At 42.2% G+C, this 24,114-nt stretch overlaps 2 protein-coding genes across 7 annotated transcripts in view; one reads left to right on the top strand and one right to left on the bottom strand.

The window, feature by feature from the left end:
- Positions 1–10,095, bottom strand: part of Ash1l (ASH1 like histone lysine methyltransferase) — a 118,408-nt gene extending 108,313 nt beyond the window's left edge. Inside the window, exon 1 of one of the 4 annotated variants that reach the window (XM_021637698.2) lies at positions 9,986–10,095. The gene's annotated coding sequence lies outside the window, so the exon portion shown is untranslated. Of the gene's footprint in view, positions 1–9,450; positions 9,587–9,830; positions 9,940–9,985 lie in introns of those variants that run through there. The other 3 variants (XM_060377728.1, XM_021637697.2, XM_021637696.2) reach the window with 3 other exon arrangements.
- The window catches only part of Dap3 (death associated protein 3), a 45,432-nt gene continuing 30,550 nt past the window's right edge, over positions 9,233–24,114 (top strand). Inside the window, exons 1-2 of one of the 3 annotated variants that reach the window (XM_021637701.2) lie at positions 9,233–9,300; positions 23,451–23,504. In XM_021637701.2, coding sequence (XP_021493376.1) covers positions 23,463–23,504 — 42 coding nt within the window. In that variant the 5' untranslated portion in view covers positions 9,233–9,300; positions 23,451–23,462. Of the gene's footprint in view, positions 9,301–9,472; positions 9,611–10,386; positions 10,562–23,450; positions 23,505–24,114 lie in introns of those variants that run through there. The other 2 variants (XM_060377730.1, XM_021637700.2) reach the window with 2 other exon arrangements.

Genomic DNA, 24,114 nt, shown 5'->3' with positions numbered 1-24,114 from the left:
ACATTGTAGACTGGGCTGGCCTGAACTCAAGGCATGTGCCACCATTGCCACTAGGAAATATTTTTTTTATTTTAAAGCAGAATATGGGGACTGGAGACATGGCTCAATAAGTAAGAGCAAGTGTTGCAGGTACAAAGATTTGAGTTTGACTGTAAAAAGCTAGGCAGGGCTACATGTTCCTGGAACCTCCACACTGGGATGGGAGAGACAAGTAGATACTGGAAGCTCACTGGCCAGCCAGTCTAGCTGAAACTGCAAGCTTCTGGTTCAGTGGGAGAGCCTGTCTCAAGTGAATAAGGTAGATACAGAAGATATGTGACTTCCTCCTCTGGCTTTCACAGGCTCATATACTTGCAACAAACAAAGAAACACATACACACTGGATAAACATCACTCCTGTAAAAGTTCTTTTCAATTAGTAGATTCCATATTGCAAAAGAATAATTTATTTGCTATGATACTACATGTTGACATAAATGGTTAATTCACTTGGGAGAAAACAAAGGTAGACGCTTTCTTCACGTCCTTAAAACAAACAGGCTGGAGAAATGGCACTAGCTTCTCTTCTAGAGGATGCTTCAACTCCAAGCACCCACATGGCAGCTCACATATGAACTCCAGTTCTAGGAGATCCAACACCCTCTTCTGGCCTCCACAGGCCCCAGACATGCATGTGGTGTACAGACACATGTGCAAGCCAAATAATCATACATATAAAAATAAAATGTTAATAGAAAGTTAGAAGAAAACAAACAACAAGAGTGGGTGCATAGTTGAGAGGCAGAGGCCTACATATAAACAAAGACCTGGGGGCTCAAAGCTGTTCACACTGAAACCAGGGGTGAAGGCGGGGGGGGGGGGTGAGGGAGAGAGGCACATGACTGGAAATTTATGGGGCTGGAGAGAGGGCTCAGGGAGCACTGACTGCATGTCCAGAGGTCCCGGGTTCAATTCCAAGAACCTACATGGCAGCTGTGAGTTGGAGACCCGCCTGGGCTATAGAGTGAATTCCAAGCTATCCTGTGCTACACAACCACAACGTAAGATACCGTCTCCAAACCACAGGAGGCATAGTGGGGTTGTTTGAATTCATCTCTATGTGAATGTGAATAGCTAGACCATACACATACTCATGACTAGCGGCCTAAGAAGCCAGGAGAGAGCTGGATTCCCTGGAACAGAAGTCACAAATGGTCGTAAGCTACTATGTGGGTGCTGGGAACTGAACCTGGATTCTCTTCAAAAGCAAACAGTTCTCTTAACCAATGAGCCTGATACAGATTTTTTAATAACTCAGCAGTCTAATGCAATAATGCTTGTTAGGATAATTCTGAGATTCTTTTTTATCACTTATTTATTTAGTATTTGGGGAGTGGATATGCAATGTGACAACAGAGCAAGTTTCAGGATAGTCAGGGCTATGCAAAGAAATACTGTCTCGAAAAATCTAAAAATAACAATAAGAGGGACTTGTTAATGTGCTCAAAATCCTGACTTTGTTCTATAATTACTTTACTTTTCCTTCCTCAAAATACATACACACAAATAGCTCAATTTTCTCCATTAAAGAATTGTTCATTATTTTTCCTTTTTCTGCAGCTGAATGTTTACCTTCCTAACCTGTATTATCATTATTGGGTGTGAAATTTCTGCTTGTTTAAGATTTATGTCTTCAGATCATCTCTGAAAATATAAACAACATTCATCCAGTGGTTATTCTACATGATTTGCTCAATTCCTTTGAACCCCAGCTTTCAAATATCAATTATTCACTTCTTCTTTTCAAAGACAATCTTTTAAATTTTTTCTATTTTGCCCTGCTGAGCTTACTCAGGAAATATTTAAACTCTAAAGTTTTCATTTCAGCAGTGATGAATTAGGAAGCCTTGAAAATGTCCCTTCCGAGTTTCAAGTAATACCATCTACACTAAGAAACCAAAGCAAAACTAATTTATAATTGACACACTGAACTGCTTGAGACAAACTGTCTGAGTAAGAGTGACTAGCTAACAAGTACAGAAAACAGAACAAATCGGAGAGCCAAATACTGAGTCAAGAGCTCAGGACTAAAACATACAATACTAACACGAGATGGGAACCACACAATCACCAAGATGGCTCGTAGGGTAAAGGCCCTTGCAGCTCAGCCTGATAACCTAACAGAACTGACTTCTAAAAGCTGTCCTCCAATTTCCACAAGTGTATTCCAAGTGTGCAAGCATGCACACATACACACTAAATAAACAAACAAATATAACTGTAAAAAAAAGAATAAAATACTAATTGTTGATAGAACTTACATTCATTTCAGCTATAGCTGTCATTTTAGAGGGAAGTATGTTTAGCAATCACTTGAGGTCAGGAGTCCCAGACCTGCTGAGCAAAACGGCAAGACTCTATCTCAAAAAGCAAAAACAAGGTTAAGTATGATAACAAATGCCTAGAATCTAGGAATTCAGGAGGCTCAGGCAGACAGATCAAGTCTAAGACAAAACTGAGTTTTACAGTAAGTTTTAGGCCAGCTTAACCTAAGAATAAAACCTAATTTCAAAATGAAATAAAATAAATTTAGGCAACTAAATAAATTCTTTAAGGTGACCACTTAAGATGTCTGTTTTCTAGAACATTTTCTCAGCTTAAGAGCAGCATTTGCTGTCATTTTCTTGCTTTTGCTCATCATGAACACCACATGATACGTAAGGTAGGTAAAAAAAATCAAAAGTATTTCCCAACTACCCATACAGAGTGCTCACAATCAGAATTTCAAAATCAAAACAATATGAATTTCATTCTTGTAAATAGCAAGTTGCCTTGAGACTGAACAATTCAGCTCTTGTTCAGTGTCTCCAGTGCCAACTCATTTCTTTGTGGTAATTGGATTCCACTAACAAATGTTTTTTAACATTTTGTCCATCTGACTAAAACAATAGAAAAGTATCAACATAGTATTTGTCACTTGTGAATTAAATAAAAGCTGAGAAGCTTTTCTGACAAATATGAGAACGTCTAAAAGCAATGATGGGAATGTCTATTCACCTCAGTTGTTAGAGGAATTCCCTATTGACAACATAGATTAGAAGTAGCAGGTATAAGTAATTTAATTCCAACTATCATCAAATAGAATATTTTCAGAGTGACATGAACCTATTTATGAGAATGAAAGAGCATGGCTGGAAAATGGCTGTGGTAAAGAGCACTGGCTGTTCTTCCTGGGGACTTCAGTTTCCACAGCCATCAAGACGGCTCATAATTATCTCTAACTCCAATAGGGATCAGACCCCCACTTTTGGCTACACAGGCACCTGATATACACGTGATAAAGACAAACATGCAGGCAAAACATCCATACACATAAATAAAACTTTTTCTTGAAATAAAAATATTAAGAATAAAAATAAAATCCATAGATTCCTCAAATATACAAAACACAATGACAGAAATACAACTGTAAAATACCAATTATACTTAATTTAAAGTCACTACACTCTGCCATTAACAACTCTAATAACCCAGTTAGTTGAAAAAACAGAAACAAAAAACCAGATTTCTGAGCCAGGTGTGACGGCATATGCCTATAATCCTAACTCTGAGAAGGCAGGGTCAGGAAGACCATAAACTCAAGGTTTCAGGCTTATCCGAGTTACATGAACCCCTATCTGTAATATAAGATTGGTAATTACTAGGATAACAAGTAAGTAGAAAGTTTAATATTGTCACACAAAGAAATAGAAACGAGAAGGACGGTGGCTCAGCTGATAAAGTGCATGAAGCCTCAGTACAAAAAAAAAAAAAAAAAAAAAAAAAAAAAAAAGCCAGGTGTGGTGCTTGCTTGTAATCTCAGTGCTAGGGCTACAGCAACAGGTAGATCCTGGAGCTACCAGCTAGTCGGTCAGCCTAGCCTACTAGTTGAATGCCAGGCCAGTAAGAGACCTTATTTCAAAGATAAGATGGAGAGTAACTGAGAAGAAATGATACAAAATTGTGTTCAGGCTTCCACACACAAGGGTATCTCATTATGAAAAGCTGACACAGGAGACTCACAGAAGATTTTATTAAGGCTGTAGAGCACCTTTAAAATACTCAGACTAGGACTGCAGTTAAGAGCACTTGCTGCTCTTTTAGAGGACCAGAGATTAGTCGGCAGCACCAGGTTGGGTCATTTGCATCCATTTATAATTCCAACTCCAGGGGGATCTTTGATCTCTCTCTCTTTCTCTCTTTCTCACAGACATGCACACCAACAAAACAAATACCTTAAAAAACACTTCATTAAAATATTTAGACCAACATACTTAAATCAAATAGCAATATAAAATTATTTTTTGGGAACTGCCAACTACACAAGTGGTCAGACTTCTCCTCTATGTACAAATACATTGGCAGGAATGGAGATGACCAAGCCTTTATTAGCAAAGCATAGAGAATAAAGCCAATATAACTACTAAGACTGTAGAATCAAGTCAGGCAAGCTACTTGGAAGTTCTGCTAAGTATTTTAGGACACAATGTAAAAACAGGACATAATCCTTTTCTAGTCCCGTTTTGGTTGTTTGAAGTAGGGTCTCGCTTTGTAGCCCAGCAGACTTGTAACTGGATAGTCTGGGTCTTTTTCCACTACTGCACCTGAAGATTTTGAACCACTTTTTGTGATTTTAAGTATTTATTGTTTTTGAAACAAGATCACACAATGCTGCCCATGTTGAGCTCAAACTCACGGGCGTAAGTGATTCTCCTACATATGCAGCTCATGGTGGCTCAGGCCTCTAATTCCAAGACCTAGAAGGCAGAGAAAAGATGACTTTCATAGTTTGAGGCTAGTCTGAGCTACATCGTGAATTCTAGGACAGTATAGGCTATAAAGTGAGACACTGCCTTAAAAAAATAATTTTGAAGTATCTGAAATACACAAGGGACAAAACACATACAATCACATGTGTGATTATATATACATACATATGGTATACATAAAGAATGGAACTGCCCATTAAGCATTGGAGGAAATATTAAACTTTCACAAACACTTAGTTTTTCTTTTCGCATACCTTTACAAGGCCATTCTAATTAATACAAGATAAGAGACAGGAATGGGTATGGCTAAATACTTATAAGAGCACTTGTACTCAGCACCCACATAGAAGGTAACAACCATATGTTCTAATCTAAGGCCCTCCGTGGACAGCACACACACACAGTACAGATGCATACACACAGGAAAAACACTCACACATATGAAAAAAGACAGTCTATTCTATCAAAATATCATCACCAAAATACATTAAATGTCTGTCTTAAACTTTTTTTAAGTACACTATTTTTAATTCCTAATAGTAGATTCTGGATAGTTGTCAAATAATTCCTAAACTTTACATAAGGAAGGATTTTTCTCATTTATATACACCCCAAAATGGCATCAAGACCCTTTTACAGAAATTCCCTACTGGTAAACATAGTAGTGCTATCCTGGTGAAACCCCTTTTTCAAAAAACAAAGAAAGTTATTTGGATTAAACGCATGCTCCACCACACCCAGCACATTTAAAAAACACCCCATTTATAACTCTTATGTATGTGTGTGTGTCTGAATGAATTTATGTATACCACATTCACCCAAGAGCTTGCAGAGGTCAAAAGAAAGTGTTGGATGCCCTGGAACTAGAGTTTGGGGCAGCTGTGAGTCACTGTATGAGTACTTGAGTACCAAACCTGGTCTTTTGCAAGAACAGTAAGTACTCTTTACTGAAGGCCATTTCTTCAGCCCCTGAAAGGCTTTTTAAGTAAATAACCTTCCATTGAGTATATGCATTTTATAGTCTCCTAATAATAAACAGGACCAGTGCTATAACTCAGTAAATACACTTGCTTTAAAAGCCTGCAAGCATGACTCGGACCCTAAACTACGGGGAGATGAGCAACTCCACTCAGCTGTCCTCTGACTTCTGCATGTGTACCATGGCAAACATACTCAGACACACATCAAGCACCTACACACAATAATTAATTTTTAATTAAAATAACATTATCAAAAACCATTTACAATTAAGTTGCAAAATGTCAATTCCTCCTTCTAGTCTAGACAGTCCTCAACATTATGCAAGTCATCAATTCAACTGGATTAAAATTTCTAGAACAAGAGACTACACAGTATTCATCTTACGTGTTCTCCATGCATGAGTAATGAAATGTGCTTATAACTAAACAAAAAATTAAAAAAATGAGGGGAGAAGAGCTTTGATTTATCTGTCTCAACATACAACTGGGGAAAAAAGACACACCATTTCTCAAAAATGAAGATATAAAGAAAGATGTTTTGAAACAAGCCAAAGATGCTGGTGCTACATTACATATCCTTATCAAACACCACTCACAATTGTTTACCAACTGCAAAAATAAATTGAGAAGATAAACTGTCTTTTCCCTACACTACAGCCTAGCTCACCCTACAGTCCAGCTAGCCTAGAACTCACGATGTAGTCCAGGCTGGCTTTAATATCACAAAAATCTTCCTGCCTAGGCTTTTGTAAATGCTCTCTCTGATGAGTCACCATGCCTGTCTTGAGAGCAAATTTAAAACCCTAATCCTAAAGTTCTCCTGGTGACACTTTCAAGTACTATCACAGCCTTCACCTTCAAACTTACAGCTCTACTCCAAAACAAAATTTAAGGGGAAAGTGGATATTTCAAACAAGACCTGAATAAAAACTGGTGTTATTTCATTACAATGTAAGCTCTTGAAAGTACATACATACTAGCAGGACACAATGACGCCTGCCTTTAAACCCAGCACTCAAGACACAGAGGCAGGTGGATTTCTGTGAGTTTGAGGCTGGCCTGTCTGCATATCAAGTTCCAGGACAGCCAGGCCTCATAGTGAGATTTTGACTCAGAAAAATAAAAGTATATACATAATTCACACAATCATGATGATGCTTGTTATTTTAATGTAAGGTCTCAATTTCTTCAGCTTCTCAGGATAAATTATACATATGTGTATATGTACTTTTACATTCACTAATCTAGAATCATCAAAATAATACAATTGAATTAGCTCAAAGATTCTTTCCTCATATTCATAGAGGGGATCCTTACTACAAAATTAGCCTTTCTAAGAATTCCTACAGTCCGGCCAAGAAGTTCCAATATCCAAAGGCACACATCAATAATTCACAGATCCCCAAAACAGTTTACTCATAAATGCCAAAAGAAACTGCCAAAGAAGCCAGGCGAGTTGGCTCATGCCTGTAATCCCAGAAGGCTGTGGCAGGAAGATTACACTCCTCACATTTGAGGGCTGCCTGGGCCACTGGGCCAGTCTGGGCTACAGAATGAGTGAGACCCTGTTTCAAAAAAAACAACAAAAGGAAAATGTCAAAGAAGGTATTCTATTACAAACATATCATCTGCTGGATGGCCATACCCATGTTCTTCTGCATTAAACTGGGCAACCTAAATTCCTTCTAAATTAAATAGCTTAATTTTTTTCAAATCTCTCTTCTCCCCCCATCTCTCTCTCTCTTCCCCCCCTCCCTGTGTGTGTGTGTGTCTGTGTGTGTGTGTTCATGTAGGGACATCAACAGAGACTCAAAGAGGGTGCCTGGCACCCTAAAGTTACAGGCAGTTCTGAGCCACTGAACTGGGGCACTGGGAACTGGAACCAAGGTCCTCTGAAAGAGCAGTATGTGCTTTTAACTGATGAGCCCTATCACCAGACTCTTGTTTTGTTTGCATGTAACCTAGGCTGACCTTAAACTTACTATGAAACACAGAAAAGGGTTTGAACTCATGGATCCCCCTGCCTCAGTCTTCAGTCTCAGAATGTTGGGATTACAAGTGTGAGCCACCACACTCAGACTGAATAGGCTTTTAGAAGTTTTTGTGGTTTCAATTCCACACTGACTTATTTGCTCTCTTATGTTAACTACTCACATTTTATGCATTCCAAGTTATTTCAACAAGCTAATCAACTGATCTTGATTATTTTTACTCCAAGACAGGGATCAATTATTAAGTAGCCAATAATTTTTTGGTTGAATGAGTCAAAGAAGGTCCTTTCTCTTATAGATATAAAGTTAAGCTGCCCAGATGGGCATGTAGCTCAGTGGTAGAATGCTTGCTAGCAGGTTTAATGCCTTGGGTTTAATCCCCCATATCTAACCCCCACCCCCCAAATCAGCAACAAACAACAGCTACAAGATACAAAGTAGGCTGTAGAAGCATTTCGGCTTTCAAACATACATACTAAACTGTTAGAAATGCTCTGTAAACACAATAACAGTTATAAATACCTATCTCCAATGGCACAGGAAAGGACAGTATATACCTCCATACATATTTGATACCTTGGGCTCTCCCAAGCATAATCTAACCAATCATATATACCTCCTTTCCAAACACACTTGTATCTGCCGATAACAATCTCCTGAGGCACTATGATATGGACAATACACTACTAAAGTAGTAATCAAAATAGCCTAACTCTGCCACTAATTTAACACATGACCTTGGAAGAGTACCTCTTCACGCCTAAATTTCCTATAATTCTCAGTTTTAGGATTACAGACAAACTGAAAGAAAACCTTATGTTAACGTAATACTATAAATCCACATGGCCAGAATCAACTCCCCTGTTCTCAGCCTGATAGCCATCACTGTGAGTATGATAATCTGGCCTTTCATATTTATACACCTGACTCTTGATTCAAAGGCACAAACCACGTCAAGTTTCTCCCCTCCCTCATGCTAGCATGCATGCTGCTATTAGCTAGCATGCTAAAATACATGCACATCTATGGACTCGGAGGACGTGTTCTAGCAACATTTTTAAATAAGCTAACTTATAAAGGGAACTCCATTACACTGCCCCCAAAACAGGCAAAAAGTCTTCCTTAACACTTTTCATCCTCGCATATACGCACATAAACATAGCAGCTATAAACCAACAGACCATCTGGTCTGCAAGACCCAAAACGTTTCTTTGCAAGTACAAACTAACCAGTGACATTTATTAAACTTATCAACACTCAGATCACTATGTCATGTCTGCATATAGTTCCGCCTTTAGAGAACAACACAGATCTTGCTGTACAGGTAAATTACACTCTGAAGATCATCTCCCTTGCTACTTTTGTCCCTTACTTAAACACACAAACTAGATCTTGGGAGATGCTCCCATCAGGCCTACTATACAAACTAACCTGTCAGGGGCACAGGCGACTCCGCCTCCACTCGCTTACTTTCCCGTCCCTCTCCCCCAAACCAGGAGCCCGCCGGTCAGGGACACCCCGTCACCCCGCCTAGACTTCCCGGTAAGCTCAGGATCCCTTTCCCTCCTCTCCCCTCCCCCATCCTCACCCCGCTCTCCCGGAGGTCCAGGTCCGGGAGGTGACAGTGGATCACGGGTGGCCAAGGAGAGAGTACTTGGGCCTTCAAAGGCCTGCTCACACCGCACTACTCACCGTGTGAGGCCGAGAGCGCCGAGTGCAGGCAAATGGGAAGAGGGGGTGGCAGCCTGGCGCCTCGGCTTTCCTGGGTCCTCACCGTAACCCTCCCGCCTGTCAGGAGGCGGCCAGCGGGTGAGCGAGGCAGCGGAAACGCCGGAGCGGAGAAGCCAAAGGCGTAGGTCGGGAAAGGGGGAACCGAGGGAAGGCGGGTCCGGCGACCGAGACCGGGATCGTCTCCCCCTCCGCAAAGCGAACCCAAAATGGCGGCGGGAGCGGCGGCGGCGGCGGCGGCGGCGGCTCTGGGGAGGGAGGGAGCGAGCGAGCGAAGGGCGCCTCGTGCCCCCCCGCCTCCCACTCCTCCCTCCGCGCGCCCTCCCCGCCGTCCTCCCCCTCACCCGACTCCGGCCGCGCGGCGCGCACCCCCGCCGGCACGCTTCCGAGTGTGTCCGGACTGGTCGCGAGCTGCGCCCTCCAACCACCGCCTCCGGCCGCCCCGCGCCGGCAGCCCCGACGCGCTCGCTCCCGGCCCCCTCCCGGCCCTCCCGCGTACCTTCCGCGGCGCGAGCCCGAGCCTCCTCCTCCTCTCCTCCTCCGCGGCTCGCCGCCCTCCCTTCCCCGCCCCCACGGCTACCAACGGCAGCCACGGCCGCCGCCGCCTTCGCCCCCACCCCTCGAGCGTGCGCCTCCCACAATCCCCCCCGCGGGACGTTCCATTGCGCGCGGCTGCGGGGAGCGGGGGGCGCGCCGGCGCGGGAGCGGCTCGGCCCCGCGGCGAGGCTCGCTCGGGCGGCGAGCGCAGCGACCCCGGCACCGACCTCCTGTGCGGGCCGCCGCGGCGCCGAGGCCCGCAGCCCGCTTCCGGCCTCGGGGCGGGAGGCGCGCTGCCCCTCGGCCGCGCTGTGGTTGGAGCCGCGGCGGCTGCGCGTTGGGGAGCTTCCTGCCGCACGACCCGAGCTGGCTCCGCGGCTGCAGGACGGGCGCCTCGCATCCAGCTGCGGGCGGCGTGCGCGGGTCGCAGCGGCCGGAGCCCGGGTGTGCGCTCGCGGCGAGAGGACTGAGCCGCCGGGGGACGAGCTGAGGCAGGAGGGGAAGGAGAGGAAGAAGCGGGTGTCCGAGCCGCGCTGAGGTAGGGAGCCAGAGCAGCGTCCTCCAGACCCGGGGCTGCGACCTGGGACTGGAGGCCGGACGGGCTCTAGCGTGTGCTCCTGTGCTCAAAGGTTGTGCATGCTCGGCTTTCCCTGACAAGCCTGATGTTACAGCAGCCGTCCTTAACCTTCCTGATGCTGCGACCTTTCAGTAGAGTTCCTCATGGTGTGACCTCCAACCGTAAAATTATTTTCGTTGTTACTTCGTAACTGTAATTTTGCTGCTGTTGTGAATCGTAATGTAAATATCTGGTATGCAGTATATCTGATATGTGACCCCTGTGAAACGGTCGTTCTGGGGCCCCCCCAAAGGGTCACACGACCCACTGGTTGAGAACCAGTATTAGAGGCTTAAACCATGCGCTTCAAATTTATTTCTGGACTTGATCTTTTATGGCCTTCAAGTTATTTTTCTAAGCTACTTACAGGCTGCATGGTCGTAAAAATCAGCTAACGCCAAAATATGCCTTCAGGGTTAGAGTATGAAATGAGATCATGTATGTAAAGTGGAATTAGCTCCTGGGCACTGGGGAAATGCAGACTATTATTGTTATCATTTACGGCGCTGTTGATGTTGATAAGACTTGTAGGTGTAATTGGTAGTTTGTATTCTATTCATCTAAACTGTTAGTTAAACCAGACCTGCGGCGTTCATTGGATGCTACTATTTGTTTCTCAAAACTTAATTGTCATTTGATGACTGAATTCAGAGCTATGGAATGTTAAAACCCCAACATTTGATCATTTTAGTCTCTCACAAAAGGCAAAGCAAAATTTTAAATGAATGAGCTACTTCAGTTTTTCTTTTTATCTGTGAATTTTTTACCTTTGTGATTTGGGGAAAATTTTAAGTATTACTATATTCCATTCATCTCTAAGACCCATTCTTTTAAAATTCAGCGTCATTTTGGAGGGTTGGGGCTAGGTTGTCTTTTAAGACAGTCTCCCTCCTTCGCCCAGGCTTGCCTGGTCTCTTGACAGTCATCCTGTGCTAGCCTCCTTAGTGGTTGCATTAGGTGCGTGAGCCAACCCTGGCTGTCAGAAGTCCCTAACCTGTATGTGACAGGATTTGCCTTCTTGTTCCCTTCTCTGATTTAAAGAGAAAATTAACCTTAATTACCTTGCTGTGAAGTTACTTTAGCTAATCAAGTCCTAGCTGACTTAATGGAGCCCACCTAGGTTTACACTGATCTTATTTTAGTAGCTTCCTGTGTGCAACTTTGTATGGGTGTGTACAGACTGACTTCTTTCCAGTTTTTCATGGTCTGTTTCAATGATTGGACATGTTAAAATTAGATACGTAGCTACTAGAACTAGCCAAGCACAAGGCTATAATCTCAACACTTGGAAGGTGGAGACAGGAGGTCCAAACTTCAAGGCCATCCACAGCTACACAGCAAGATCTTGACCAGCCTGGGTTAAATGAGATCCTGTCTCAGAACAGCAGCAAAGGATAAAGGGAAGGAGTGAGAGAAAGTGCAAGCCTGAAAAGTATTGATAGATACTGTCCTGGGGAGCGTGTGTCCTGTCTAACCCTTACAACAGTGCTGTGAGATGTTCTTGCCTTGTTTTTCAAGTGGGAAGCCCATGACCTGATCTTTAGCTTGTAGTTGCCTGTCTCTTAAAAGCTTTCTCCCTACACCACACTGCCTTCACAGTAAAAACGCTTTATTTTTATTTTCATTCTTTTGCGTGTATGGGTGTTTTGCCTGCATGTATGTCTGTGCATCTGTGGGGTGGGCGTGGGGGGTTGTTGGATCACAGAAGATTGTGAGCCACGATGTTGATACAGGGGATAGGGGGAGCAATATGTTTTGTTTTGCTTTGTGTTTTTGTTTTGATGATGCTAAAAATGAAACACAGGGTCTTAGAATTGCTAAGCAAGCATGGAATTAACTGAGCCACACCCAAACCAAAACACTACATTTAATGTGACCACCAGTATATAAAATGTTGTTGATAGTCTCTGGATTCCATAGCTTTCAGTAAGTGCACCAATTTATGGATTGCCAGAGGCAAATAAGATAATATTCTGTTCTTTCGTGTATTCCTGCGAACCTACCAGAACCTAAGCTATATTTATTGAGTGCTCAATAGAAAAAGCACCTCATTGAACCTTAGGTATTTAACCAACAATGATAGGAGTGACCCAGACATCGAGATGGCTCAGTTGCATAAAGGCACCTGCTATCAAAGGCTGACGGACTTTAGTTCGATCACAGGATCTATCCAAAGGTAGAAAGAACTGATTCCCGGGGAGGGGGAGGGAATGAGGGAGCAGGATACAGCTGGGACACAGAGTTAACAAATTGTAACTAAAAAGAACTGATTCCCCAGAGTTGTTCTCTGAGACCCCCCACTCATGAACCCACACATACATGTACACTAAAAATAAACCAAGGGTTTTTGTTATTCTTTGCTTTTTAAGAGGTGAACCAACCGGGCATGGTTGGCACGTGCCTTTAATCCCAGCTTTTGGGAGGCAATGGCAAGCAGAACTCTGGGAGTTTTAGGGTAGCCAGGGCTATAAGATCCTGTCTCAAAAGCAAAACAAACAACAACAACAAAGATAGGAACGACTGTTGGCAAACTTTAAAAAAAAATCTTATGTATGCTTCTTAGATCTTTTTCTCCCTACTCCACCTCACTTCCTTCCAACACCCCAACACCAGGTAGAAGAGAGAAAGGGTCAGTGGGAGAGGGGGCGCCGTTCTCTTAACTGCTTCCTGCTGGCTAGGGTCATCAGGTTCCTTGGAGCTGGTCCAATCCTCTTTTCAGGAGATCTCCATTTTTTAGTTTGACCGCAGCAAGGGGGAAGCAGGAGCAGCCTTGTTCTTTCTCAGACCTCCACACACTGTGGCCTCTGGCATTTATTCTCTCTCCAGAGTCCTCGGATTTAAGTTATCTGCAGCTGGCAAAGAGCTCCTCTCAGAGCCCTCAGGAAGCAAATAGTCTGCCGCTGTGGACTGTCTGAATCAGTCCCACATCCCATACCTGGGACCAAAACAAAAACATTTTTTATATCCATAACAAATGACAATAATTTTCCCACATATGTCCACATTTAGTTCCTGTTCTATGAATCTGCTAGTTATATGAAATAAAAGGATACAAATAGAAATATGGTTGCTAATCAAGGAAACAGAAAACTAGGTATCACAATGATGTAATGTGTACCAAATCTCCAAACCAGAAGCTGTAGATGTCAATATAACAGAAATCCACGAACCAGGCAGCTATAGATACTGGAAAAGGAAAGGAAAAGGGGCTTGGGGCTGTCTGGATGCATCCTGATCCAATTCTGTTTTTTACTTTCTGAGCTACAGATACTTGTTTTCTATCACTCAGTTGGTAATTTGTTAGAGCAGTAGTAGGAAGCTAATACATAACAATAGATCATGGCAAACCGCTGAAGTAGTTTCCTAGAACTGTGGTTTGTACTTTTAAATGAGGATGTAGTTATTCTGAAACAACTTCAGGTAGAATGAAAGCTGGTCAACAGAATTGTCTAACTTTGCAGTATTTCCTTACTCTGCTCCTAGCATCAGTCCTCAAGCTGAAGATGGCTGTACTACAGCCATGTTTTCAAGCACACCTCACACTTGCTTATCAGAGTAATGTACTGTGTGCAGTACCTACAAAGGCTAGAAAAAGGCATCAGATTACCCTGAAAATGTTGTTCACCACCATGTGGGAGCTGGGAATCAAACCTGAGTCCCCTGGAAGAGAAGCCAGTGTTTTTGGTTTTGTTTTTTTCCTTCAAGACAGGGCTTCTCTGTGTAGCCTTGGCTGTCCTGGACCAGGCTCTCCTCAAACTCACAGTGATCCACCTGCCTCTGCCTCCCTAGTGCTGGGATTAGAGGTGTGTGCCCCCACACCTGGCTCAGCCAGTGCTTCTAAGAGCTGTGCCATCTCCCCATCCCTGATTCTAACTTTTAAAAAATAAGGTCTCAAATACTGAAAGAATGGATACTGCAAAGATTAACAACGTGTTATTTAAGTTTTATTTAACAATGGAAGAACTTTGAAATTGTTGTTTAAGTACCAAGATTTTAGACTCATGCCATGGAAACTTGAAATAAATCCTACCAATTTTTTTAATCTGTTATTTTTATACTTACTTAATTCCTTCCTTCTTTTCTTTTTCTTTCACCTTTTTTTTCTTTATTGTTTCTGGCTCGCCTGGAACTTACTGTGTAGACCAAGCTTGGCCTTAAGCTCACAGAGATCCACCTGCTCCAGACTCCGAGTGGTGGGATTATGCTTTGCCTGTGCGTTAATTATCGTATTCATAACTTGAGAAATATAAACCTATTCTCCCTCTTTCCCTCATCCTCATATAAGTGGCCAAGATTATCAGTTCTTTTCTATACCCTTCAGTAGGTATGTTCCCTTTTTATGTGAACGATAGCATGTTGTGTACCTTGTTTGATGTTCTACACATACACTCAAAATAGGTCTCTCTTCCTAATGGTGTGCATAGTTTTTAGAGTTTGGTTAGGTTTGCAAGCAGCCGCATTCCATTGTATAAATATGATACTTATGCTTAATGATAGAAATCTGGTTCTTCTTAGCTATTTAGAATTACAAAATGTTACAGCTGAATGGTTTGATTTGGTTCAGTTTTGACATCATCTGTCTATGGTGTGAACATTGTCCTCCAGTTCATAATTCTGCCGTGATTATACATCCACACCACCACAGTAAGCGAGATTGAACAGTGTTTTTTATTCCATACACAGTGTTATCAGCATTGCTAATTGTTAATACCATTAGAAATGGGAACTGGTATCACTTCTTGGCATATTGTCTAAGATGGTATGAAGAAATAAAAATCAACAAGTATAATTTCTCTGAATGGCTGTATAGCTCAGTTGTAGAATACAGGCTGAACATACATGTTTTAGGGTCGACTGCCAGGGAGTAGGGCAACAATTGCATGCACCATTAGCACGCAGATACATCACACCATTTTAGTATATCTTTTTCTTGTAGTCTTTATGCAAGCACTACTTCAAACCATAATTTGGAGTCATCTAAATGGCTCATTAAGTAAAAGGCTTGCTGCCAAGCATGAAGACCTTAGTTCAGTCCCTGGGATTTAACGTTGTAGAAGGACAGCAATTCCACAGAAAGACCATAGCTGCACAAGTATACACACATACAAACACACTCACTCTCAGTGAATAACTGTGATCTACAGTCAGATTGAGATCAACAGTGTAGACATATCACTCAGCCCCAAAACTTTAGGGTCTTAACCCTGGGCCTGTATGTGCTTTTCACATCTTTTTTTTTTTTTTTTTTTTTTTTTTGTGGTTTAAGAAGGTTTTAAAGTACTATTTTTAAATTTTTACTTATCATTGTGGTGTGCAGAGTGATGAGAGTGCATGTCTGAACAAGGTCAGAAGACAGTTTGTGGAATTCAGTTCTGGCTGTCCACTGTGGAGGTTCAAACTTACATTATCAGGCTTGGTGGCAAGCCGCTGAGCAATTCCCCACACCTTATTCCATCTGAAGCCTTTGGGCACCTAAAAGTGCCTGATGTTGAATAACCTGGGTCACCTGGACAACCCCTCGCCTCTAAGCACTCATGGACCCTCCTGTTTACTCTCTGCTCCCCATTTGACATGGTAGTTTATAGTACAGCATCACTTGCACTGTTATCAAACTGCAAACTGCTGAAAATGTCTACAGGTTAAATACTGAGACTTTGAAGTCTGTACTGTTGAAATGTCCTAATTGTGTTTCAGAATTTCTTTACTTTGTGCGTGTGGTGGGAGGTGTACATGACTGTACATCTGTCTCGGGGCATGTGTCCCCATGTGTAGGCCAGAAACTGACTCCAGGCATTTTCTCTTCCACTTCCCTGTATTCTGGGTGTCTGTGGGCTAATGTAGATGTAGATATGTGTAAGAGCATGGAGATCAGAAGAGATGTGAAGTATCTTGCTCTCCACCTTACTTTCTTGAGACAGGGTTTCTCCCTCAGCCCAGAGCGAGGCTGGCAACCAGCAAGCTCCAGTGATCTTCATGTCCCCACCCTTTCCAGTCCTGGGGTTACAGGTGTGTACCCCACACCTGGCCCTTTATGTGGGTGCTGGCCATCCAACCTCAAGTCCTCACATTTGAGCAAGAAGCACTTCACCCAACGCTCAGACAGCTCAGCCTCAAGCAGTACTGTTTACTCTGCAGTCCCAGGGTTTCTCCAGGAGCCTGAGCAAATAGAGCAGCAGAGACTGCAACATAAAATGCATTTGGTTAGCCAGGTGTGGTTGTGTGCGCCTTTATTCCCAGTGTTCAGGAGGCAGAGGCAGGCAGATCGCTGTGAGTTTGAGGCCAGCCTGGTCTACAAAGTGAGTCCAAGACAGCCAGGGCCCTACAGAGAAACCCTATCTCAAAAAAAAAAAAGTCGAGTTGTTTGTGTGCATGTGCATGTTTTCAAAAATGTTTGGGATGCCAGAGATCCACTTTAAATGTCATTACTCAGGAGTCATCCTACTAGCTTTTCTTGTTCTTGATTTGTTTTTGGTGTCTGTAGCTCTGATTGTCCTGGAACTCTATAGACCAGGCTAAACTCAGAGATCCAGTTGCCTCTGCCTCAAGTGCTAGGCTTAAAGATGTGTGCCACTATGCCATGCTTGTTTTGTTGTTGTTTTCTGAAGCAGTCATCTGCCTGGAACTCAGGCAGGCGGGACATGGTTAGCCAGTGGTCTGCCTGTCTCCACGTTACCCCAAATCTTGGAATTCCAAAGTGTGTAGCTCATGCCTGGCTCTTTGATATATCCAGGGATTAAATTTGTGTGGCAGGCACTTTGCTGACTGAACCGTCTTCCCAGCCCTAAAACTTTTTTTCCCCATAACTTATTATAAATTATAAAAACAGTTAGATTAGGGGCTGAGGAGATGGCTCAGAGGTTAAGGGCCCCTGACTACTCTTCCAGAGGTCCTGAGTTCAATTCCCAGCAACCACATAGTGGCTCATAACCATCAATAATGGGATCTGGGTACCCTCTTCTGGCCTGCAGGTAGACCATTGTATATGTAATAAATAAATAAATCTTTAAAGAAATTAGATTAGTCTTCACTAATTTCCATACAGTGTTTCTCAACCTACACAATTAAGTGCTGTCCTAATATACATAAGTATTTTGATCCCTAGCATTTTTACTCCAGCCCCCCCTCCAAAAAAACAAAAACAAAAACAAACCAACAAGACAAATACTCCTTTCTGAAATTTTAGTTTGTCAGTATGGTTTCATTTTCTCCTCATGTAGCTGCTGTTTTGAGACAGAATCTAGCACTGGGTAGCCTAGAACTTGCTGTGTAGAACAGGCTGGCCACACCTGGCTCTCCATACAAGTTTTGTTTTTTTTCTTTTAAGTATTTTAAATGACATTGAAAATGTAGTTTAGAGCCAAGTGAGAGCCTCATGCTTGAAATCCCAGCACTTGGGAGGCTGAGGAAGGAGAGTTGCTGAGAGTTCAGGACCAGCTGAGACCCAGTATGAGACCTTATCTATGCATAAATAAGCAAGTATGATAGCTAACTGGAGTGCTTCTAGTAGTGGAGCATGTCTGACATACACCAAGCCCTGAGTTGATCTCTAACCCTGCTAAGGTAAAAGCCAAAACAGAATGTGGTGTAGTTGGTCTGCCGTAGTTTAAGGACAGAGTCTCAAGTAGTTTAGGCTAGACTTGAACTAACTATACAGTGCTAGATGGATGACTTCCTCTTAACCCCCACTTCTAAAGTACTGTGGTGACAGTGGGCATTGCTACACTCAATTTACGAAATGCTGGAGTTGGAGCCTAGGCTTTGTGCTTGCTATGGAAGCAATGTATGAGCTGAGCCACTCCACAGTCCTGCTTTGGTTTGGGTTTTTTTGGGTTGGGTTGGGTTGGGTTTTTTGTGGTTTGTTGGTTGGTTGGTTGGTTGGTTGGTTGGTTGGTTGGTTGGTTTTGGTTTTGTTTTGTTTTGTTTGTTCGTTTGTTTTTTGTTGGTTTGGTTGGGTTTTTGAAACAGGGTCTCACTCAGTATCCCAGGCTAACCTAGAATTCACGTTGTAGCCCAGACTATTGCTGAACTCACAATAGTACTCCTGTAGCTCTGGCTGTCCTGGAACTCACAATGTAGACCAGGTTATCCTCAGACTCACAGAGATCCGCCTGCTTCTGTCTCCCAAGTGCTGGCATTTAAAGTGTATACCACTATGGCTCAGCTTAAAACTTAGTTAACGGCAAAAGAGTTAAGCAAAGCAGATAACAAGTGGAATAGATAGAACCTTGTTCCAGCCTGTGACCAAGAGCTTTGTCCATGGCTTGAACCCCCACTTTCAGCTTTAACCTTGCCCCATAGCAGCTGTATCCACTATAATGTGCAACAGTGGCATCAATGCTGCTTTGCAGTAAAGGGATTCTAAGGCGAAGTTTGGAATTCAGTTTAAAGTAAAGTCTCTTAGCAGACACAGTGGCACAAACTACCATCCTAGTACTGGGAGATAGGGGCCATAGTTGGCTACATAGCAAGTTTGAGTCGAGCCTGAGCTATATGAGTCTGTGCCTTAAAAGAAATAAATAAATAAAACGAAGAGTCTTTATTGGTTTTCTCTTAAGAATTTTAATATGTATTTGAAATTAATCAAGAAATTAATGACCACAATATTTTTCAAATTTCTTTAGCCTTAGACCTTTGGTTCATTCTATAGAAGGTAGTAATTACCAAACATCTTGGGAAGCGCTGCTGTATGGCTATGGTTTCGTGTACAGCAAAAGAGCCCTGGCTCCCTGCAGGTGAAAGGGAAGCTGGTGGCACACACCTTTAGCTCCAGCATCCAAGTGGCAGAGGCTGAAGGGTCTCTGTGTGTTCCAGCCAGTATGGTCCGTGTAGTGAGTTCACAACAGCTAAAGTTACATAGTGAGACCCAGGCTCACAAAGGAGGAAGAGGGCAGGCCAGTGGAGACCCTGTCAGTCATGTTCACCTCTGTACACTAAATAGGTGAGCATATGAAAACACTTCACATGTTTCTTGAGTGACTGAATTAAGGAATTATTGGTTTCTCTTTTTTATTAGTTACATTTTATTAACTCTGTATCCCAGCTGTATCCCGCTCCCTCATTCCCTCCCAAACCCTCCCTTACTGATTTCTTTATTCAAAAAGTAACTAATAAAAGAGGATGAGATTTAAAGGAGTTTGCAACTCTTTTTTTTTTTTTTTTTTTTTTTTTTAAACAATGTATTTATTTTGGGCTAGAAAGAGGGCTTAGTGGTTAGCAGCACTTGCTACTTTTTATAGAAGACCTGGGTTCAGTTACCAGCACCAACATGGCATATCACAACTGCTAGTGGTTGGGAAGTGAGAACCATACATACATCCCAGTGCCCTTACAGACATGCAAACAAAACACTCATAGACATAAAATGAAAATGAAATTTTTATTAAAAAGAATTTATGTATTCTGTTTATATACCTGGTACCTGTGGAGTTTAAAAAGGAGCACCAGACTCCGGTTCTGATGTAGACTGCCAAACTTGGGTCCCTGCAACATCAAAAAGTATTCTTAACCTGCTGAGCTGTCTCTCCAGGATGGTTTGTGACCCTTTTAAGTATACTGGAAGCTTCATGTCTACTGATTGAATTCTGTGGTATTGGTACACGGTAACAAGTGAAATTGTACAACTTTCCTGGTACTATTGTTGCTCTAATTGAGTTGTAACACAGGTGGAAAATAATTATGGAAAGATTTTTTTAGGGGGGCTAGAGAGATAGCTCAGAGGTTAAAAGAGTTTGCTGTTCTTCCAAAGGTCATGAGGTCAATCCTGGTGGCTTACAACCATCTATAATGCTATCCTGTGCCCTCTTCTGGCGTGCAGGCAGAATAATGTGTAAATAATAAATAAATCTTTAAAAAGAGAGAGAGAGAGATTTCTTTAGTTTCTCTGCCAGTGCTGGGTATTTGTAATTACATTGAAGTATAGGAATGTCTACCTGGGGAAGAATTTGTTTTCCACAAATTTCAGTGAGCTGTGGTCAGCAACAGGGGCTGAGAGGAGGCTCAGCAGTTAAGAGCACTTGTTATTCTTACAGAGGCCCTCAGTTCAGTTCCCAGCACTCCTGTAATGGCTCACAATCATCTATAACTCCCGTTTCAGGGGATCTAATTCCCTCTTCTCATCTCTTAGCACCAGGCACGAATATGATACACATGCATACATGCAGGCAAAACACTTGTAGACATTAAATAAATAATTCTTAAAAGTAAAAAAAGAAAAGAAAAAAAAAAGAAAGAAGAAAAATTCAGTCAGCCATGGTTCCAAAATCTTAACTGGAATATTATAAAAAATGAACAATTTACAAAATTTGAATGCTGTTCTGATCAGATCTTGTGTTGTGCCACTCCATCTCACCTAGGACCTGAGCCATCTCTTTCTAGCATATTCACCCTGCCATTCTACTGACTAATAGTCATCTGGGGTATCTGATGAAGTATGGCTACACTGTAGTGAGTTCACTTTATTAAAGATCCAAAGCTTAAGAGTAATGATGCTGGAATTTAGCATGGTGGTACACTCCTTTAATCTCAGATTCAGAGGCAGAGCTCTGTGAGTTTGAGGACAACCAGCGCTACATAGACCCTGTATCAAAAAAATGAAAAATAAAAAGGGAAATTAATAATGCTAAGAATTCAGGTTTGACAAAGAGATGGCGTAAAGTGCTTCCTTTAGATAAAATGATGAAAGTACACTAAGATACTTTGAAAGAGACCAGTCTGAATGTAGTACTTAAAGGAAGGAGGACCATGAATTAGACACATCATAAACTACATAGTGACACCCCATCTGGAAAGACAGTTCATGTAACTCATTATATTTATTATAGTTCTATTTATTTAAATAAGTCACTTATTAAAATGTCTTGTTAATGCATTTGCTTTGGTGTGTTCCATGGTTTTGGGTGTCATCTGGTCTTGTTTGTTGGGGTGGGGTGGGCACAGTCTTATTCTGTAGCTCAGGCATTCCTAGAAATCAAACCATGTAGTCCAGGCTTGCCTCAGAGTCCAAGAAATCCTTCAGCTCCAGCATCCCAAGCGATAGAATCACAAGTGGCATAAGCCACTATGCCCCATTTCTGAGGGGTCTCGAGGGAATACTATGTTTACATTTCATCATCAAAAGAGTAGAATTTTTAATTAGATATTTTGAATATCCAAAAGGATAAATTTAGCACATGGTATAAAAATAATAAAACTCAGGGTGGCAAGATGGCTCAGGAGGTAAAACAGCTGTCCATGTGAGACTGGTGCCAAAGACAATCCCCAAAACCCACATAAATGTGGAAGGAAGGAGGGAGGGAGGGAGGGAGGACAAGGTATAAAATAATGGTTTAATGAGGTCTGAATGTGAAACATCCCCCATGTGGTCCTCAGTTGTCGCTGCTGTTTGGAAAGGATATGGAATCTTTGGCAGGTGGAGCCTAACTGGAGGGAGTGGGTTGTTGAAAGATGGGCCCTGAGTGTGTATGCAGTGTTGCCAGAAAGAAGGTTTTCTATTTCTGCACTATGCCTTCTGTCTATTGATATGTCTTCTTTCCTCTGCATCCTATGGACTGTATGTCTCTGGAGCTGTAACCCAGAATAAACCCTCCGCAGTGCTTTTGTCAAAGGTCATTTATTTACACCATCAGAAGAGTAAGACCCTCATTGACAATTCCAAGACTCAAGAGACAGAGTTTGGAGCATCTGTTCCAGTTCAAGACCAACATGGTCTACAGGGTTCCCTGTTAGCTAAGGCTACATGATAAGACTGTCTCAAAAATACCAAGCTAATAGTAACAGTAATACTCATGTGCCCATTCTCTAGAGTTAGGATTACAATTCCCAGTGTGTCTTCCTCCACTAGTTCCCTTTCCTTCTTTCTAAGTGTCACCGTCATTCTAAATGTTATTCTTAGCATTTGTTTGCCTTTCTGGTTCAGTTTTGCTGTGTGTGCCCTTCAAATATTGTGTGGTTTTGGTGGGGTTTTATTGTTGTTTTGTTTTCTCAAGTCAGGGCATCTCTGTGTAGCCTTGGCTGTAGACTAGGCTGGCCTCGAACTCACAGTGATCCGCCTGCCTCTGCCTCTGCCTCTGCTGGGATTACAGGCATGCTCAGTGTATGATTGTGTGTTGTTTTTTTTTTCTGGTGTTACTTATGCAACTCTGGCCTTAAACTATGTAGCTGATGATGAACTTGAAATTCTGATTTTCCTGTTTCCACCTACTCAGTGTATGAGGTTGTAGTTTAATTTTATTTAATGCTGGACAATAATTTTCACTCAGCATTAATTTTAATTTAATTTGTTTGTTTGAAACAGGGTCTCCCTGTGTAGCCCTGGCTGGCCTGGAAGTCACTTTGTAGATCAGGCTGTTCCTGCTCTCTGAGAGATCCACCTGCCTCTGCTTCTCAAGTGCTGGGACTATACTCCTCTCCTATAAACATTCTTATATTTCCCAGTGTATAAGTATAAATAGATTTCTAAATAAATATGAAAGAATAGAATAGCTGGGTATCTGTACATCTTCAACTTTGTAAAGATTGATTTTTCTAGTACATTGGAATTTAATAGTTGTTGTGGGACTTTTTCATTTTCCTTAAGATGCTGCTTATGATTGGCATTTCATTGTGGAAGTTTTACTTTCATTTTCATGGCTTGTAATGAGGTTAAACTTAGCCATAGTGTTTCCAGAGTGGAATGCGCTTTTTTTTTGTCTTTTGCCTAGTTTCTTGATTCATAAATGATTTTCATATATTTAGTGTCTGATTTTTATATTGCAGATATGTCTTTATTAACTAGTGTCTTTTTTTTCTCTTTGTCTTGTTTTTTTTTTTTAAGAGAGCAAAGACAATGTTGACAAGAATAACGCGGCTTTTCTCCAGGGTCCAGCAGGTAAGTCGTAAGAGACTGCTCACATCCTTCACTTTCAGGTTAAAGTGAAGGTAATGTGATGCTACATGCCTATAATCTAGTAATGGAAAGGCCAGTGCTAGATGATTAGGAGTTCAATGCCAGTCTGGCCTGCCCAGTGAGAACCTGCTTAAACAACAGACAGAAATAATGTGCTTGAGAAATCATGTGATGGGATAATTAGCATTTTTTAAAATTGGTAAATTTGAACTGTTTAAAAGAAAAGCAGCCAAGCGAGGTGGCACACATCTCTAATCCCAGCTGGAGGCAGAGGTAAGTGGATCTCTGTAAGGCCACCCTGGTCTACAAAAGGAGTCAAGGACAGTCAGAGCTATACAGAGAAACCCTATCTTAAAAATTAAAAAAGGGGGGGCAAGTTGGCTATTTACATATGGCACTGTTGATAATGCAACAATATCATATATAAAACACAGACTGCCTCAGAAAGCTAGGAAGATGAGCACAACAGATTTTATACGAAAGAGGCTTATCAGATGGAGATAAAGAGAGAGGAGAGAGGGGGACATGACAGGGGGAAGGGAGGAGAGTAAGAGGGCAAGAGAGCAGCAGAGTGGTGGGTTGATTCTTTCAA

Source organism: Meriones unguiculatus, chromosome 2, assembly GCF_030254825.1.
Source record: "Meriones unguiculatus strain TT.TT164.6M chromosome 2, Bangor_MerUng_6.1, whole genome shotgun sequence".
Classification (NCBI taxonomy): domain Eukaryota; kingdom Metazoa; phylum Chordata; class Mammalia; order Rodentia; family Muridae; genus Meriones; species Meriones unguiculatus.
The sequence above is the reverse complement of the archived record's forward strand: the minus strand, read 5'-3'. Positions and strand labels throughout refer to the sequence as shown.